Source organism: Corvus cornix, chromosome 3, assembly GCF_000738735.6.
Source record: "Corvus cornix cornix isolate S_Up_H32 chromosome 3, ASM73873v5, whole genome shotgun sequence".
Classification (NCBI taxonomy): domain Eukaryota; kingdom Metazoa; phylum Chordata; class Aves; order Passeriformes; family Corvidae; genus Corvus; species Corvus cornix.
Genome location: NC_047056.1, coordinates 77,989,135 through 78,006,939, shown reverse-complemented (window position 1 = coordinate 78,006,939; position 17,805 = coordinate 77,989,135). Strand labels below are relative to the sequence as shown.

At 42.6% G+C, this 17,805-nt stretch overlaps 1 protein-coding gene across 7 annotated transcripts in view; it reads right to left on the bottom strand.

Moving 5' to 3' along the window:
- Positions 1-984: 984 nt before the first annotated feature.
- BACH2 (BTB domain and CNC homolog 2) overlaps positions 985-17,805 on the bottom strand; it is a 187,790-nt gene continuing 170,969 nt past the window's right edge. For all 7 annotated transcript variants that reach the window (XM_039568570.1, XM_039568571.1, XM_039568568.1 and 4 more), the window contains 2 exons: positions 11,188-11,394; positions 985-7,941 (listed from right to left, as the gene is read on the bottom strand). In XM_039568570.1, the coding sequence (XP_039424504.1) occupies positions 7,462-7,941; positions 11,188-11,394 (687 nt within the window). In that variant the 3' untranslated portion in view covers positions 985-7,461. The remainder of the gene's footprint in view (positions 7,942-11,187; positions 11,395-17,805) is intronic.

The following is a 17,805-nucleotide window of genomic DNA, read 5'->3' as shown; positions in this document are numbered from 1 at the left end:
CCTTCCTCATATTCATACATGCTCAACAGGAAGATTCAGAAAACTGAGTAATGCAATGGAAAGTAGTGTCTGATTTTCTTCCATGAGAACCTTAAGACTGAAACACTGCAGGCAACTTTCACTGCTGCAGATGGAGGAGAATGCAGCTTGCATCTCTAAGGTTGGTGGCCCAGGGAACACGATCTACGGTCTCCTGTTTGGTGATAAAAAAAGCCTGGAGACCTCCCTCTAGCAGCTTGCCCTCCTCCCCACTCCACAGCCAGCAAGCATGTGGGCCAGGGTAGGACAACTGGTCACGCCATTCCCCCTCCCAGGGTCTCCTGCCAAGCTATTGAGCAGGCTCCCAGCTTGTGTCTGACACAAGGAGAGAGGTGGTTGATGTGGGAGCCCCACAGCACAAACAGTCCCCGCTAGACCCCATGTCCTGCTTGTGGTAATAGCATCCGAAGCTGTTGTAATTTCTTCTTTCCTTTCTGGCTTTTCTGCTAATGGTCCATGGCACAGGTTTCCTCTTTCAGAGAGGAACACTACAGAGATTTTTCAGCTATGTTTTGTTTCTACAGAAACCTCTCTAAGTTTCTCTCACGTTTTCCTTAAAGGGGAAACAAACCTCAGCCTCTTCCCTTACCTTCCAATAAGAACACTGGCTCTTCAGAAGACCAAAACAAAGACTGAGCAGAATTGCCTGAAGTCATGCACTAGGGGAATGCATATAGATACAGCTTATTTGATTTTCCAAAAAAACTTATTTCACGTTTGCAAAGGAACACCCTGGGCTGTTCCTGCAGATCAAAGGTAACTGGATCCCTGGATCAAAGACTACTAGTGAATTAGCAGTGGGACCACGTGAGTAGAAGTCTCTTCATCAGTCTAGAGATTCACCTGGCAGTAACAAGCACACCCAACCTACCCTCCTGAATCTCACCTACAATCTACGTGTTAACCGAGCCCTGCAACATTGATTTCAGAGTCAAGATGAGGCGATTTACAATACATAATGATATGTCTTTATTTCATCAACAGAAATGGTGTCTAGACAAAATTCAGTTAACACTAGCAATTCAAATGAATGAAAAGGGTTGGGTGGTTTTTTTTCATTTTTGTTTTTTTGCACAATACTGTATTTACAATGAGTAAATGACATTTTAAATTCATTAGTTCATAGCAATGCTTTCTTCCAAAAAGGTAAAAATTCTTAGTAACAGAGAGTAAGCATCAACAGCCACCTCATTTATTTATACAATAAAAATCACAAGAAACCACAGTCACCTAGAAAAAAAAATAAAGACAAGCTTAAGAACTAGTACAATAAAATGATGCATTGAATTAAGTTACATTAATCGCATAGAATTTGTGTAAAAAGTATGTAGAAAAAACACCTGATGTAACCTGTTACAGTCATTGACCAGTTATGAGAGGTACAGAGGGTTATACAGGTAGATATGTGTGAAAACTGTCCATACTGTTTGACCTGGGGAGGAAGAGAAGAGGGGTTGCACCCCCTTGCATACACTGATAAAACCCTGTTTTGAATATGGCCTCTGAAGTTTGTAAGGCATATATAAGAGGTGCACTTGTAACCAACTGGTTCTGGAACAAACTCTTAGGGCATCCCCACCCTTGAAATCAAAGGTGATGCTTGGAACTTTGAGTAAACAACCACGCACCGAATATCACCAAAGTGTTTAGTATCATTCCTGCTGGTCTGAGGGATCCAGAGAGCTTCAGGCAGAGCGAACGCAGTAGTGGGAACAGGACATGCACATTTCTCTCGGGTACATCACAGATGCAGGGTACCACTGGCCTGGGCACGGGGTGCCAGCCACAGCTCCCAGCACGGGGCAGCTGCTCCCTCCTCTGCCCACATCCCAGAGTGTGGGCTCCTCTGGCTGCAGGGATGAGCCCACCGTCGACTGCAGCCCCTGCTTGGCTCCCTCCAAAACGGGGGGGAGTCATTTAGGTTTGTAGCCTGGGACGATCTCTGCTTCTAAGCAATCAATGAAATCAAACACTGCCAGTTGCCATTTCTATTTTGGGATGCTAGTTTTTTTCTGCATGCCCTTAATTAGCCAAAAGGGACAACAGTGGCACTGCATGAACCACACAGTGACTTTCACTTATGTCAAGGGCTCTGCCCACAGTCTCTTAAGTTTGTATAAGAACAGGAGTCATCTAACTGGCTTTTTAGCAGTTGTTTGGTTGGGGTAATGAGCTCATAAAAAGATATTTTTATTATTCTTTCCTGCCCAAAAGTGATTTTGTTTGCAAAAATGGCAATATTATCCGTGTAATACCTTAAAATGCATATCAATAATTGACTTCGATATAAATAATACCTATCTTGGTGGAGTGTAGGAAAATACTGTACACTTAGTCTTTGCAAGTAATGCCATTAAAATTTTGAGAGTAAAGGGAATAATTATTCTACAGACCACCAACAATAGATCTTTTAAATATACACACAGTATTTGAACATATGCATATACACATATATTGTATTCTACAGCATCAGACCTGATGCCTGAGTCATAAAATACTCCAGGGAGTATTATAAATATACATATATGTATTATAAACAGGAAAATACACAAACACACACTCTGACTAGAATTATAGATGTATGTATACATACATACACATATCTTATATATGGATGCAAAATTAACTTGGACTGTGTTGGCAGAGACAAAACTGAAATGAAGTAAAAATCTGTTGAGAAAATTTCTAACAGGAAAGAGAGCAGAAATTCTTTATGTTAATAGTTTTAGTTTCACCTCACTTCTGATAAAAATAAAACTGCTCCATACTTAGCAGATCCCCTCCTTATGCAAAGACGCTGCTCATACTGAGCTAAAACTTCTCAAGGCAGCCCTAAAATAGAGACTTTTAAAATGATGTAGCCATAGGCTACAACATTCACCCAGAGGCACCTTCAAAATCATCTCAGATCAGGAAAAAAAAAGGTGGAAGCAGCACTCCATGTTGCAATGGTAGAGGATGTGAAGTGGAGCAAAATGTAAGCCTGTGGAAACCTGGCAAAAGTTCACTTTATCTCACTGCAAAATTCACTGTGGGTCTCCTATTCTGCAAGTGCACCCCTTGCTCTCTCTTCACCATCACAGCAGTGGATTACAAGACACAGGTGAGGATGTGGTGTTGATTCTGGAATCGCAACACTTCACCATGCTTTCTCCTCGTGGATCAGTTTTCATTTTATTACAGGATTATAGTGAGTCCAGCATGCAGATTTGTTTTATTTACTAGGCAATCATGAAGTCACATATTAAAAAAATTAAACATATATCTAGGCATTTTAACTTCTATGTAAGCACTCTTTAGGATACAGACTTGACGAAGTGTCGCATTCCAGATTAACAACCACACTATCAGCATTAATCATTTCTCTGGCAGGACTTAATCCACTTAGCAAAGTTATGTATCTCGTTCCCACTCTCCTTTTTAAAGAGAAGTAGCAGTTAGCATACTAATCACTGTGGCTTGCTTTTGCAGCACATTTTACTTCCTTGGGAAAAAAATAATACAGGGATTAGATCCAAAAATATAGTGCATCTTAAAAGCAGCATATACCCTTAGAAAGACATTTAATAAATTACTTGTACAATATATAAAATAATAGTTTTATACTGCAGCATCAAACTCTTGACGCCTGAGTCATCACGTTAGGAAGTCAGTGATATAAATACTGGGATCTCCTGATAACACAGCCAACATTTTTGCTTTTGTTTTGCTTGTTTTCCGTTTTGTTTTCCGTTTTGATTTTCCTCTCTCTCTCTTTTTTTTTTTTAAATATATCTTTTCACTACCTTTTTGTTCCAGAATCAGCTTGCAATGAGCTTTAATTGTGTTCAAGGCACCCCCAGAGAACGCAGAGAAACAAACACATTATATAGTGTAGTACTCACCTGACAAAGCATAACAAGCCTAAATGAAATGAGGTTTCCTGGCAATACAAGTATAGCAATAGCAGAGGAAAAGGAGGACTAGATACAGACTGGACAGAGCTCCAAGGACTCACATGCCCATGGGAGCAGTACAGTGCTCAGCGGGGAGATGGGGTCTCACCACGCCATTCCCAAGCAACGCCCGGCAGGACAGATGCTGCATGTATCCTCTTGGACAAATGCAAAGAGATTCTTAAGATCACAGTGACCACTGGCCAAACTCTTAAAATTCTGCTGTCAGATTTTTTTTGCTCTTCCCAATGATATTTTGTGGTCACTTGGTTTGTCTTTGTGAGAAAAGAATGGTTGGGTATGTAAACTGGCGTCCAGGTCTGAAACTAATTCTCCCAATATCTTCCTTTAATGTTAGCCCAGAAACTGCTTTGAAAGCCACATGGTTCAAAATAGCAAAAAAACCCCTCAAAACAAAATAGAAACAAACAGCAACCACCACCACCACCAAAAAAACCCCACTGAAAAACCATGATACATGTAAATATAGGAAGCAATGACACAAAATCAGCCACTTCTAATGGGAAAGAATGAAATCAAACATCCAGAAAAGCTTGCAGGGGAGGGAAAGAGAGAGACGAGCGAAAGGTTGAGGAAGAGACACTTATTTGAGCAGTGGTTTTAAATATCAGTTCCCAAGGTAGAGGAAATCAAGAGACCCAGCACCAGTATGAGGCCAGGTCAAACCTAAGAGCTGCAGCGCAATGGGTTGTGTGGGTGGGTTTTTTAAACCGTTGGAATGAGGTCAAGAGTACCAGTTGCACATGAGTTGTTAGTAGAGTAAATCTTCATGTCAGGAAGCAAGTTAAAACTTGGTTTTATACTCATAAAACATTCTATCTATTCATATATATAGGAGGTCACTTAAAAATAAAAAAGGCAACAGAAAAACATCTTTAAAATACTGTGTCAGTTGACCCTTCCCTCCCGCCCGCCCCCAGCCCCCCCAAGTAGCTATGACTCTATAATGTGATTCACATTTAGTTTTAAATTCTAGCTTTCAACATGGTCTCATAGAAACAAAACTTCTCTGCGAAGCACAGAACTGCTTTGCAACGTCAACGAATTCAAAGGAAAATCAAATCCCACCCCCCCGCCAAAGAGCTTCTCAGTGAAGTTACCTGCAAAGGATGGCTGGGAGGGGGTTCAGATATTTTTAGGTTAAGCTCTTCTAAAAAGATAGGACAACTCCTCCCCCTTTTTCAACCATGTGAACTAGGAGTTTATGGCATTTGTATATTTTTGAACATTTAAAGGTAAGGATTTTGTACAGTAATGATTAATACTTAAACATAAATATTTTCCTACATTATATACTAGTTTTTCTTTGTACATGCGGGGAAAAAAGTATTTTCAACAAACATGGCACATGCTATATGCATTTCCTCCTCAGTAGCTTGGCTACAATAGTTTGGATGAAGAGGATAAAAGCAAGACTTTGTGGCGAGTGGGCGACAGTCCATGAGCACAGTCTGAAGATGGAAGAAAGTGGAGAGAGGGAGCTGATTCCTCCTCCAGGGTTCAAGATGCTGATCTACTTGAGTGCCTCAAAAAACCACCAGCGCACACCTCTAGTGTAAACGTTAGCACAGAAGACCACATTATCACTTAGTGCTTCTGAGAAGCTGCTTCCCCACACTTCCTTTTTTTTTAACAGGTGTGAACAGCTGGTCATTTTTTTTTCAGCGAGAACAAACAATATCAGCCAATAAAGCACATGACAGTTGTCGTCAATAAAGCCACACAACCTGGCACACATAGGGCAAAGAACCACAAAATAAAAACTCAGTACACTTAGAATAGTAATAATTATTAAAAAAGCATTAGGAGGTTGTTCTTCTGTCTACACTGTACATACAGATGTTATGCTTGGAAAGCTGCTGTCTCACACAGTCATAACATGAGTCAACATTAAGATACAAGTCCAATACAGTTACAACTAAGCCAATTCACTGAGTAGTCTCCTTTGAGACAGCATTCTTTTAGCTGCAGCTTGTGCTGAGGGCAATGCTGCAGGATGAGAGGATCCTGGAACACAAGAATTTGATGGGTAAGTGACCAAATCGGGTGTTGGCAAACGTATGTTTTGCTCTTAGAGGATACAGTGCTAGCTGGACTTCCATAAGGAAGCCAAAGTTAACAACTAGGGGTGTGATCCTGCAACTCCGCCTACCTAGGCAGGGTCACAGACTTCACCAGACCCACCTCTGCAACTTGGGTCTGGTGGGGAGAACAGGTAATGTCTGAGGACAGCTGAGGTCAGGCTCTGGGGACTAGCCGGAGCAGCAGTTGCTTCCATGAGTAAAGGATGCAGAGTGGGGCTGGAGAAAAAGCCCCCAAGTATATTGATGAGATCTCTTGTTTGCCTTACTTCGTGGAACATATGATGAATTGATCCAGTTGTCAAATACACTTTTCTCTAAAGAGTGAAATATACTTTCCCCTATAAGACTCCAAAAGCATCATTAACAGCACTTAAACTTGGCTTGTGAAACAGAAAGAAGTCTAAATATAAAAATAATTCAAGCAGATTCTCTTTACAAACTGTATAGTGAATTCAGTATTTGGCAAGACCGTTTTTACTACATAATGAGCTCCTGAGTGTTTGTCTATTAGCTAAAAATTTTCTATTTCCTTTAAGCCATAAAGCAAAGAAAACCATATACTCAAGTTATTCTGAAGTCGTGACTTCATTTATGAAAAGAGGTTTGACCAGAAACTCAGTGCAAGTGGCAAAGTTGACCATTACTGTACAGTATCTGCAAGAAAATAAAATAACTCCACATTGCTCAAGTGGCACAAAATGGCTGTGCCAAAAAAATTGTCTATAATAAAATCTCAAATAAGTTTCCAACATTAAAATTTTATAAATAAGTACAAATTGAATGCTATTGCTGAACTGCGAACTGAGGAAAAAATTATCATGTAACAAGTTACCAAACTAGTTCTAGCATCGAAGACAAAAAGGAATGTTGGAACTTGTTTATACAATAGAAATGAAAGCTTCCAGTTTGTAGGATGAGAAAAACTGAGGCATGCAGGGACTCTTGCATATGGATATATATATTTTATATATATTATATATAATATGTACAGTTTAGCTATAAAACTTTGATGTGTAAAGAAGCTGTCTTCAATGAAAAATTGAACATTCAGAGGAAATTCCTGAGTTAGGGTTTTGTGACATGGGCCACTGAGAAAAAAGCTGTGGTTGGGTCCTCAGAGGTGTTATGTCCATCCCTGTTAAGATTGAAATCAACATACAAAAACAGACAGTGTTGCCACTGCTTCGTTCCCTGCCTGAGCAAGGGATAGCACCATTGTGAAGAGAACTCCTGCTTGTAGAGAGGAGGGAATACTTAAAAACAGTATTGCTGCTAAGACCACTGTAGTGTGCACCAAATACGTTCTTCTAGACAACAAATGAACACTGCCACTGGCTGACTGAAGAACACCTGACCAGGTGTAATGTTAAGGTTACGAGTCACTAGGTGTAATCTTTCCTAGGCTGCTCATCTGTTGTACATTTATCAGTCATTTCCTGACAGAAGTCTACCGTGACCGTTTGGCTGCTCTGCTCTGGTGGAAGCTCTCTCTCGGGGTAAGTACCTGCGTCAGCTCCATCCAACCCCCCGCCAGCTGAACAATTTTCCGAGATGTTGTTGGGCAGCCAGGGTGCTCCCAGTTGCACTGAGCCTTGCTCCGAGCAGCACTGCATGCTCTCCCCGACGCACTGGGAGGTCACCAGGCTCTGCTCCACACCTGCTGGGGTGGGGCTGATGGTGGTGACTGGCTGTAGATCCATGGGTCTGAGAACGGGGCAGTATCGGTGGAGAGCTTGGATCTGTTCCGGGCTCTGCATGTCTCTACACACTTCTTGGGAAAGACACGAGAAGTTGTCTAACAATTCTCCCATGCTTGCTTTCAGCTGGTTCCTTTCGGAGAGCAATTTCTCTTTCTCACACACCTGAAAAAGAAAGAAGGCATCTTAGGCTGGGGAAGGTACATCCACTGCATGCTCATTCTGGGCATGTATGAACAGAACCCAAGAACACCAACATGTCACAGTTGTTTTCATATGGCCAGAAGAAAAGTCACAAATACATCAAGTATTTGACTACCACGAGGTCTGCGTGGACTGTAGTTTGGGAAGCATCTGGAGAAAAACATTTGAACTGGAAGAGGATAGAATCACAAGTTATTCCCACAGAATTGTTCCCTGTATAAACTAAGGCTGCCTGACAGATGATACAAAAGAACTCTGAAAAAACCATTTCGATGGAGAAGTGCCATTTCCCATCTAATCAGCAAGAACACAGGGGTTAATTCCTGAAGTGAGGATAAGCTGCCAATGTTTGGTTCACCCTTGAACTGCTGGGTTGGCTGCTTAGGCTGGGGTGCACCCCCTGGAGCCCTGTTACCACTGAGAGAGGTGAGTTTATTCAGAAGAGAGGACCTAAGTGTGCTCTGGGGACTGCACCATGGCTTGTTTTCTTACGTCCTGGTGCTCAATGGTTTGGGCTTGATCTAATACAGATATTTTTATGATCTAATACAGATATTTTTATGAACCCAGCCTAAGGTTTCACCTCTAAAAAACGGTGTTGACTCAGTGTAGACTGACTGGGATGGTCCTGCTGCGTCTCCTTCTGTCTCAGGCAGGTGGGCATACTGCTCAAGAGAGTCGATGAGATTTTGTAGAGTACCAGAACTATTTCCAGAGCTGAGCTGGCCCCAAAAGCAGCACAGCCACGTATCTCACCTAGTAACACTGCTAAACCCAAGATGTCTCGGCATCTGAGGTGTGAAAGCTCCACAACTCAGATAATCCAGCTCTGGGTAGTTGTTGACAGCTGATAGTATTGTCCTGGGTCCAGAGCCCACACTGGAAGCATACAGCTGTGTGAATGCGAAAGAGAGCAGTGCACATGAAAAGAACGAACTGCTAAAATATTGATAAATCTATCAAGAAAGCATAAAAATAATAAAAAAATAAACAGATGCTCAAGTACATCTTGAGATGATGAATTATGGAGGAGAATATGCTGTGAGTTTGCAGGGAAAAAAGGGAATGTGAGTGGGTAGATGAATGAGTGAGAGAAAGCAGGCAAAAAATATTACCTATCAAACTCTGAGGATACAACCATTTCACTCACTGTCTGCTGTGAAACCATCTGTGTCAAGAAGATGGGTGACTTACAGTAAGTAACTACAGGGGGAAAAGGGGTCTTTCATAAAAAAGGCCCAGCCAAGTGAAAAACCCTTAAACCACAGCACCTTTATATAATTCACGAGACTGGAAACTGCTGATCACAAAGTGAACAGAAGATAACAAAGGAAATTCCAGTGATCACGTATTGTGTGTTTATTCTTCTCCCTGTCCCTGTCTTCCAGCTCAGGGGGCTGGGTACCCAGAGAACAACAGGTCTCACTATTGAGTAAGACGGAGGCAAGGAAGGCATTAAGCACCTCAGCCTTTTCCTCCTTCTTTGTCACTATGTTTCTCCTGCATTCAATAAAGGATGGAGATTCTCTTTGGCCTTCCTTTTGTTACTGGTCTGTTTTTAAAAACATTTTTATTGTCTTCTACAGCAGTAGTCAGATTAAGTTCTAGTTGGACTTCTACCCTTCTAATTTTCTCCCTGCATAACTTCATGACATCCTTGTAGTCCTCCTGAGTCGCTGCACCTTCTTCCAAAGATAATAAACTCTTTTTTTTCCTTGAGTTTCAGCCAAAACTCTCCGTTCATCCAGGCTGGTCTTCCCAGTGGCTCGTCTTTTGGCGCATGGGGTCAGCCCGCTCCCATGCCTGTAAGATTTCCTTCTTGAAGAATGTCCAGCCTTCCTCGACTCCTCTGCCCTTCAGTACTGCCTCCTTAGGGATTTAGTCTCCTAAACAGGCCAAAGTCTGCATTCTGGAAGTCCAAGGTGGCAGTTCTGCTGACCCTCCTCCTTAGCTCTCCAACAAGCAAAAACTCCATCATTTTGTGATCACTGTGCCCAAAAACGCCTCCAGCCATCACTTCACCCACCAGCCCTTCACTGTTTGCAAACATGTCCATTGGAGTGCCTTCCCTACTTGGCTCACTCACTGCATATTGCCACATATCCAAGTCCCTTTCGCTAAATAGAAAGTCAGTGTTTTTTTGGGAAAAATCCTGCACCTCAAATGGTTTTTGATTCCTCAAAAGCAGGGATCAAGCCCACAAGGCCACTCATATGCCATTCATTCATTCATTTCCCTGAGATGCGTGTTTGTGCTGGGGAGAGGACTTAAAATTTTTATTTTCTCTATCCACAGTTGATTACGTCAGACAATAAAGGCAATGTCACAGGATTGCATGAAATCAATGAACCCAAATTAATTTTCAAGTGAAGGCTACAGGTTAAAGGCTGAATCACCCCTTGCTGGTAGTCCAGCCCTGGGAGAGCTGCTCCTGGGGCTCTGGAGAGTGAGAGATGGGAACTCCTCCCCATCACCAGCTCAGTGCAGAGGGACAGGCATGTGCAGCTAAGACTGGACCTGCTTCTTTTGACAACCTGATGAGAATCCATCTACTCTTTCACTGTGCAGAACCTCTGACTCATCCTGTACACACTGTGCATTATACTCAGCGCAGGAAGCAGTTGCTCACTATTTTGTTTATCTTTGTTATGTTGTTTGTTTTGCATCAGTGGAGCACTACTCTGAACAATGTTTTGATTTTTCTTTTTTCCCCCCAGGGCTTCAGCAGCACAGCATCTGAAGGCTTCACAAGCCTTGATGATTTAAGCCTTGCAACCATCTTGCGAGGTCAGTGTCATCTCCCTGTTACAGACAGGAAGCAGACAGGCACAAGGAGCAGTGAGTAACCCAAAGTCACGCGGCTTTCTGCCATTTGTGAGGTGATGGCAACTCAGCTTCTTCCAACAGATCCCTGCTTCTTTCACACTATGTTTGCTACAGCTTGTGCAGAGAACAAAGCACCATGAAGCACAAAAAACCACACCTGAGTTGTCCATACCATGATTGAGAGAGGAATTTTCTGAGCAGCCACTTGGCCTCACTCCAGTCACCTCACTCCCTTAAAATGTGGTAGCACTGTCTTACTGTACATTCTGCTTATGAATGTACAAACTGACTGAACCCACTGAAGTCTGGAGTGGAATTGCTGTCAATGACCTGCAGGCTGCAGTGGGTGGAGCTGGGCTGCGGCGAGAGCACGGAACTCACCAACTTGCGGATTTCACATTCGAGGTTCTGAATACAGTCCAGTTTCCTCTTGCGGCAGCGCTGAGCTGCAATCCGGTTCTTGCTGCGCCGACGGACATCGTGGATGAACTCGAGCTGCTCTGAGGTTAGCTTGTGCATCTTTATCATCATCTGGAAATCATTCCTTGGAAGATCTGTGATTTGATCAACAGGAAAAGGAAGTTTCACCTAAAACAAACAAACACAAGACAAGAACAAAGAGTCATATTTTGCTTGCTCAATGCAAGCTGAACAACAGTGAGCGGAAGGACGATCATCTTTGCTGCCACCCCCTCAATAAACAACAAACCAAGTTTTACATTGAGCAAGTTCTTAACACTCCCTTGTGGCACACTGTGGAGGTCCAGATGGTAAGGATAAGATGATAATTGTACTTAAAGCAGCAACATATACGAATCTCGGACAAAAATTTCATCTTTCAACAAAGACCTAATAACTGATGTCATTGCATTAAAAGAAGGTTCTGTCCACTAGGAGACATGGCCTTTTGGAAAGAGTGAAGTACCTTGCTGCTATTAAATTCAAACTAGTTTCAAGGAAGGGGCTATTACCACAGCAGGAAATGTGTCTCTGGTTGGACTGCAGGACTGGAAGTTTGATTAAGTGTGAGGTTAAAAATGCAACTGACACCTCAAGGGGATGAAAAATACTGTATTGCAATTAGGAAAGGTCACCTAAGCAGCATTTCAACTGAACAGTACACCACGTAAGAAGAAAGGGTCAGAGGAGTGTGATGCAGCGTATCCTACCCTGCTAAAATATATACATTTTAAAATAAACCAATATATGTTGACACTGTAATCTTGCAGATTTTAAGAGCACTGAAATTGTATTTCTTGAAAAAGTCAGGGTCTGGCTTCAGGAATTCTTCCAATTATGCATTAAAGCAGAGCAAAATACAAAGCTCCCAGCAGTCTGAAGCAATGAACACACACTGTGTCAAAAGCTGGAGAAGGGTGGATGTGTTCAAAGACTTTAGCTTTTTTTTCCCAAAATCTATCAGCTTGCTCAAATCAAGGTAAGCACCTCTCCTTAGAAACCTTGCTCGATGTAGATGATGTAGAGCCTCGGACTGATAACTATCAAAAAACTGATGTTCCTCGGCCAACTATTTGGTGGTCAAATAAGCATCAGCTGACAAAGCTGAAGGAGATGCAGAGTAATTCAATTGACCCCTTCTTTTTATGAGTCATACCCTCACTGCCCAAAAGATGGCAGTAAATATTTATGTTTCTGTCCCTGTTTGGTACAATCGAACCTCTGCAACAAGGAGACTATTCTGCACACGGGCTATCAAAGAAAGTAAAGTTGCTCCAGCCAAATGAAAGATATGGGTTGAAAATGTTCCTTTGATATTTAAAATGTGCATTGTCTTCAAATGGTGCACTTCAAAATTACTTGGAGATAAAGAAAGTACAATATGGATTATAAGTAAGTTATCTTTATCAAAGAGCTGAGTTGTTCAAGCAGAACAGTTTGCTGAGGACACACGTACACCAACACACAGCGGTGGCCTCTGGCATCGACAGTCATGGACCCTCACCAGGCACCTGAACCTGCCAGTAAGCAGCTCCTCACCTTGTCTATGAGTGTTCTTGGGTGTTTTCTTGTACCCTTCTATCATTGCCCTGTGCATTGCCAAGCCTGAGGTATGTAAAGTTCCGTGCAAACACGTGCAAACACCTACCACATTCTTTCAGATGGCTTCATGCCCTGAATGTTCATTCATGCCCTGAATGTTCATTCATGCCCCTCTGCCCCATGTGTCCAGGCACTGCTTCATAACACACTACTTGACAGGTCAATTTATACCAGCAAGGAATGCCAAACACTGCCCAAACCCTCCCAAATTCTTGCTTGTACACACAAAGGCTGACCTTCGGCACAGTGATGTGGACTACCTTGTTTACAGACTGCCAGCTAATGACAAGAAACCTGTTTGATTTCCCCTCCTGAGCCTTTGGATGGTCAACATAAACCCAGTGTCACCTGCTTTTCTCTCAAGCTTCAACCAGGGTCTGAAAATGAAAACAGCCCATGCTTTCCTCTGAAAGACACCACAGTTTCACTGCAAAACCAGCCCTTTCATGTTTCCAGTTTCTCCTTATTTTTTTAAGACCAAAACAGAAAGCAGCATTACCTTTATTTCTCCCTACCTCTCCCTTTCAAAACATATTTACTTGCAAGGAGGAGATGTGCTTGCAGCTGGAATGGGAATGAAAGAGAAGCAACTTAAATATGTCAGGTAGAAGTTGCTGAAGGGAAATGGGAAAATAAATAAAAACAGATTCATTAAAAAAAAAAGGGATTGAAAATAAAACCATCTACACAGCAGACCAGAGACTGCTATCAGTAATCCCAGCATAATCCCACTCATGTCACAGGCAGCATTGCACAGGATTAAAAATGTGAAAGGGAAAGTGGAAGTGAGTCAGACTCATTTCCTTCACCATTCACAGCATTTTTATTGCCTGTCTCCCTCTTCGAAATCAGCTGTCAACTGAAAAAAAAATACCAACCCACCAAGCTTTTGGCACGGACACAGTGAATAACTGCACCAGGGTGTTGCTGCAGTGAGAGGCTAAAGTGTTTTACATCTGCACAGGGCAAGACTCTCAGCTGGTATTTATCATAACAGAGTGGTGAGTCATTTTGCAAGAGCCTGCAACTGTGCAGTGGGTGGGATTCATGTGACTCACCCAGAGCTGCCTGAAATGATGGGTTGGGACTACCTAGTATCTGGGTCCCTTCAGATGGCAATGCATCCTGCGCGGCTTCTCCCCACTTCTGGCTGCAGAAGGAGTGGACTTAAGACTCAGAAAAGATTCTGCATCTTACATTATCTATAAGGAGGCGAGAGAAACCTTACCTGAGGTGTCTGAAAAAGACAGTCAATATTTTCTAAGATGCAAAAGAAAATCCCAGCGAGTATACTTTCTCGAAAAGTTTTCTTTCTAATAACTATGACTTTTTGGTTCAAACTATTTCAAGTTAAAAATGTAAGTGGGATCCCTGCTCCTTCCAGGAGTTACTCCAGCCAGAGCTAACCTCACAGAGCTCCAGAATCTTCCCTTATCAGCACAATTACTCTTTCCATGCATTTTTACACCAGCAGCACAAGCTCATTATCCACCACACAACAAACAACCTGGCACCTTCTACCACCACTGCAGACTCTATTGCCCCGACTCTGGCTGATGACACCCAATCCACCCTGGCGAAAAAGGAAATCTGGTTAGGATTTTGTGGCATTTTCCCCCCCATATTAATATTAGGATACCAGTGTAAATGTCAATGCTTTGAGTGGCTAAGTCAGAGCAGCGATGTAGACAGACAGGGACAGTGACTGACTCAGCACTTGCAAGGCCCATATATTACCAATTCCTTCAAGCTTCACTAGTTAGTGCCAGCTTGGATCATATGCTAGTTACTGCTGTCCTGCTCATCTACTGTACTAGTTACTGCTGCTGCTGCTGCTCTCCTGCCTCTCCTTTTTGTCTGGAATAAAGGAAGGAGTCTAGGACCTGTATTCACTCACATTAAAATATAAATGTCAACTGCTGGGAATTTCTTTATCCTATGCCTAACCTTAGCTTTTTCATTCTTCCTTTGTATCTATATTAAGACATCATCTTCCCTGAGCTGCTAAGTGCTAATAAAGGCAATGAACTTTCCAAGCCTGACTTTAACATCACAGAAACTAAAAGGACTAATATATTATCCATAAGAAAAAACAACCATTATGCAGTGGGTATGGGAAGGTGGAACTCATCATACCAGTTGGTCAGTTGCTCCAGAGCTATAAGAAAAAAACCTGCTGCCTTAGTGCCCTCAAATCCTGAAAGCCTCTGACACTTAAAATTGCTGTCCTTGGAAGGCTCTCAGGACCCACCCAAGCAACCCAGCACAGGGGCTCAATCATACTAATGCCTTTTTTATATGCAGAAATGGGTACTTTGCTTCGCACAAAAGAGCCCAAGATATCAATGTTGTTTTTCCAAGTACCTTCCTTAGCATGCAAGTCTGTCTTCCACAAACACTCAAGAAGAAATTAATTCCAGGACAGGAGCTGAGGTACGTCCACCTGCATTAGGGGCTCAGTTGCCTACATGGTATTTCAGGCACCACTTGTGGTCCTACAGAATAGGGACCTATTCCTGTCCTGGTTTCACTTGGACAGAGACTATCTAAGAAGCACAAAGACAATGGGCCATCATTTGTGTAAGAGATAGCCAAGATGCCCTCCCACTCATTTTCTTATCCCACTGTCTACTGGCACAGGTGAAGCTTCAAAACACCTCCTTTTTCCAGGTGTCAACTACACCAAGATGGCAAAGGACTGCAAAAGGAGAATGGTGAGCCCAGGCAGTGAAGATCTACCATTCTGTCAATAAACCAGGCTCTAAATTGTCCCATTTCAGATCAGCAGGTCCCACTGCAGACAGTGAGTTCCATCTGACACAAGACACCTGATGGCCCTGTAGTGGCATGGGGTCAACTCCAGCCTCACCTTGTGAGGGCCATGAGAGGCATTTGGGTCAGCAAAAGCTGCCTGAGAGGGCACTGCAATGGACCTAGTGGAGGCAGCCTGGGTAACCTTTTGATTTGCTACCTGCCTCACAGAAATAGGGGACCAGGCTAATCCCATGGCTGAGTGCTTTAATGCAACAATCAGGAGATGTGGATGGGGTTCTCATCCTTTAGCCCGTGACTTGGACTTGCATTCAGATCACACACTGCTGGTGCTCAGAATGGTGGGCTGACCTCTTCCCATTCACGTCTTGCAGTGTCCCCAGCTTTCAGCTCTTCAAAGGGCACAACAGTACGATACTTCTGCCCTTTAACAGGCTTCTCTGAGACCAGGGATAGCACAGAAACACAGACAGAAGCCACAGGTGCACTTAAGAATGGAAGATCAGGCAGTGAAATGAGAGGGGTTAAAGTACAGTATTTCTCTGAAAGGTTTGCTTTTGCAGCTCAAGAACTGGAGTCCTTTAAGAGCTCATGCAAGGTCTTCAGATCAGGGTATAAAAGAACTGGTTGTAGGGCTCCACGAAATAATACAGTGTTTAAAAGGACCCTCCTGAAATTTCAGGCTCTCGGTGTTGTTGTAATCCAGAAATTCTTTGCTACCAGTATGGAGACCATTCCTACTGAAGAGAGGAAAGAAAACAAAACTCCCATGAAGTTTATCTTACAAGACTGATGTTTGACAAACCCCATTTAAACAGACATTGAGAAACAATTCCCAGTGCTCTGCTGATACCATCCTAGTCAGGAGAACATCTACCAGAAAATGATCTGGAGACCAATTTTTCTCACTTTCAAATTTGCAAACCTAGTAAAATCAGGAATGCTGGGGTGACTGCTCATCAAATTCTGGGGAGGTATCACATACCACAGCAAATTAAACCCTTCACATGTATTTTTCTTGGTTGCCCTTCTTTCCATGTAACATTCTTCACTGGGTAGGAATATTAAGCAGTGAAGCAGACTCAGATGAGGTAACTCAGCACAGTTCCAGTAGATTCCTGGTGGAGCAACATTGGTTTACTCTTTTCTGGGGCTCTGACTTGCAGTATTTTGCTAAGCACCAGCAGATGAACAGAAAAAGGGTGGCTGCCTGTCACTTAACATGGAGGGGTTTTGACTCTTGCTGAAGGTTATTTACCAACAATATCCTCAAAGGTCTAATTGCATTAGCTTTGCTTTTATGAAAATTTCCTTTGAAAAGTGACTCACTAACCCAGGCGGGAAATTCTTTTGAAATATGGATGAAAAGACATTGAATGCAATTCTCTAGATAGTTCTTGGAAAACTCCACCTCTTACCTCCTCTTGCCCTTGTTTATTTTTTTCCTCAGAAAACTCACTTATCAGATTAGACTGAGCTGAGATTTCTTTTTAACTGGTTTAGTAGTACAATATTTTTTACAAATTTTCTATCAGAAAATTAAGTACTCTTAAGTACTTGATGAAGAAAAAGAATACCAAGAAAAGTAGGTAGTGCAGAAGTTTCTGTTCCTAAGTAGGTTAACAGATTGACAGACTACTTCCTTCTCAACAATTCATTATTTCAGGGCTTATTGTTTTGTTGTTGCTATTTTAAGCAGGATTGTCAGAACCTGCCTGTAAGCACTGAGCTTTAAGTCTTCTCTCTAGTATTATATCTCAGTAATTGATTTTTCACAACCTGTGGAGGCCTGAGAGAGCTGAGTGAAAAGAGCAACACAAACTATTAAATATTTCTGTGAAGTCCCAATAGCTCAAGGAACAGCCCTGTTCCTGCAAGTCTGTACCATGGGTACACCCCACACTGCACTTGCTGCCTCTATCAGGAAGCCTTAACAAAGGGAGATTGCAGAAGAGTCTTGGTGGCTCCAGGAAGGGAAGCAATAGGCAAGCACATCCTGGAGAGGATTTACCAGTGATGTTACAAGGACTGCCACCTCCTCTGACAATTGTGACTGCCATCTGCACCCCCAATAAGACAGAGGCTCGTCACAAGGTGGGGTCACCTTCACCCACATGACATCATGCTGAGCCCTAGCACCCCATTTCTGGCACCAAACAACTTTGT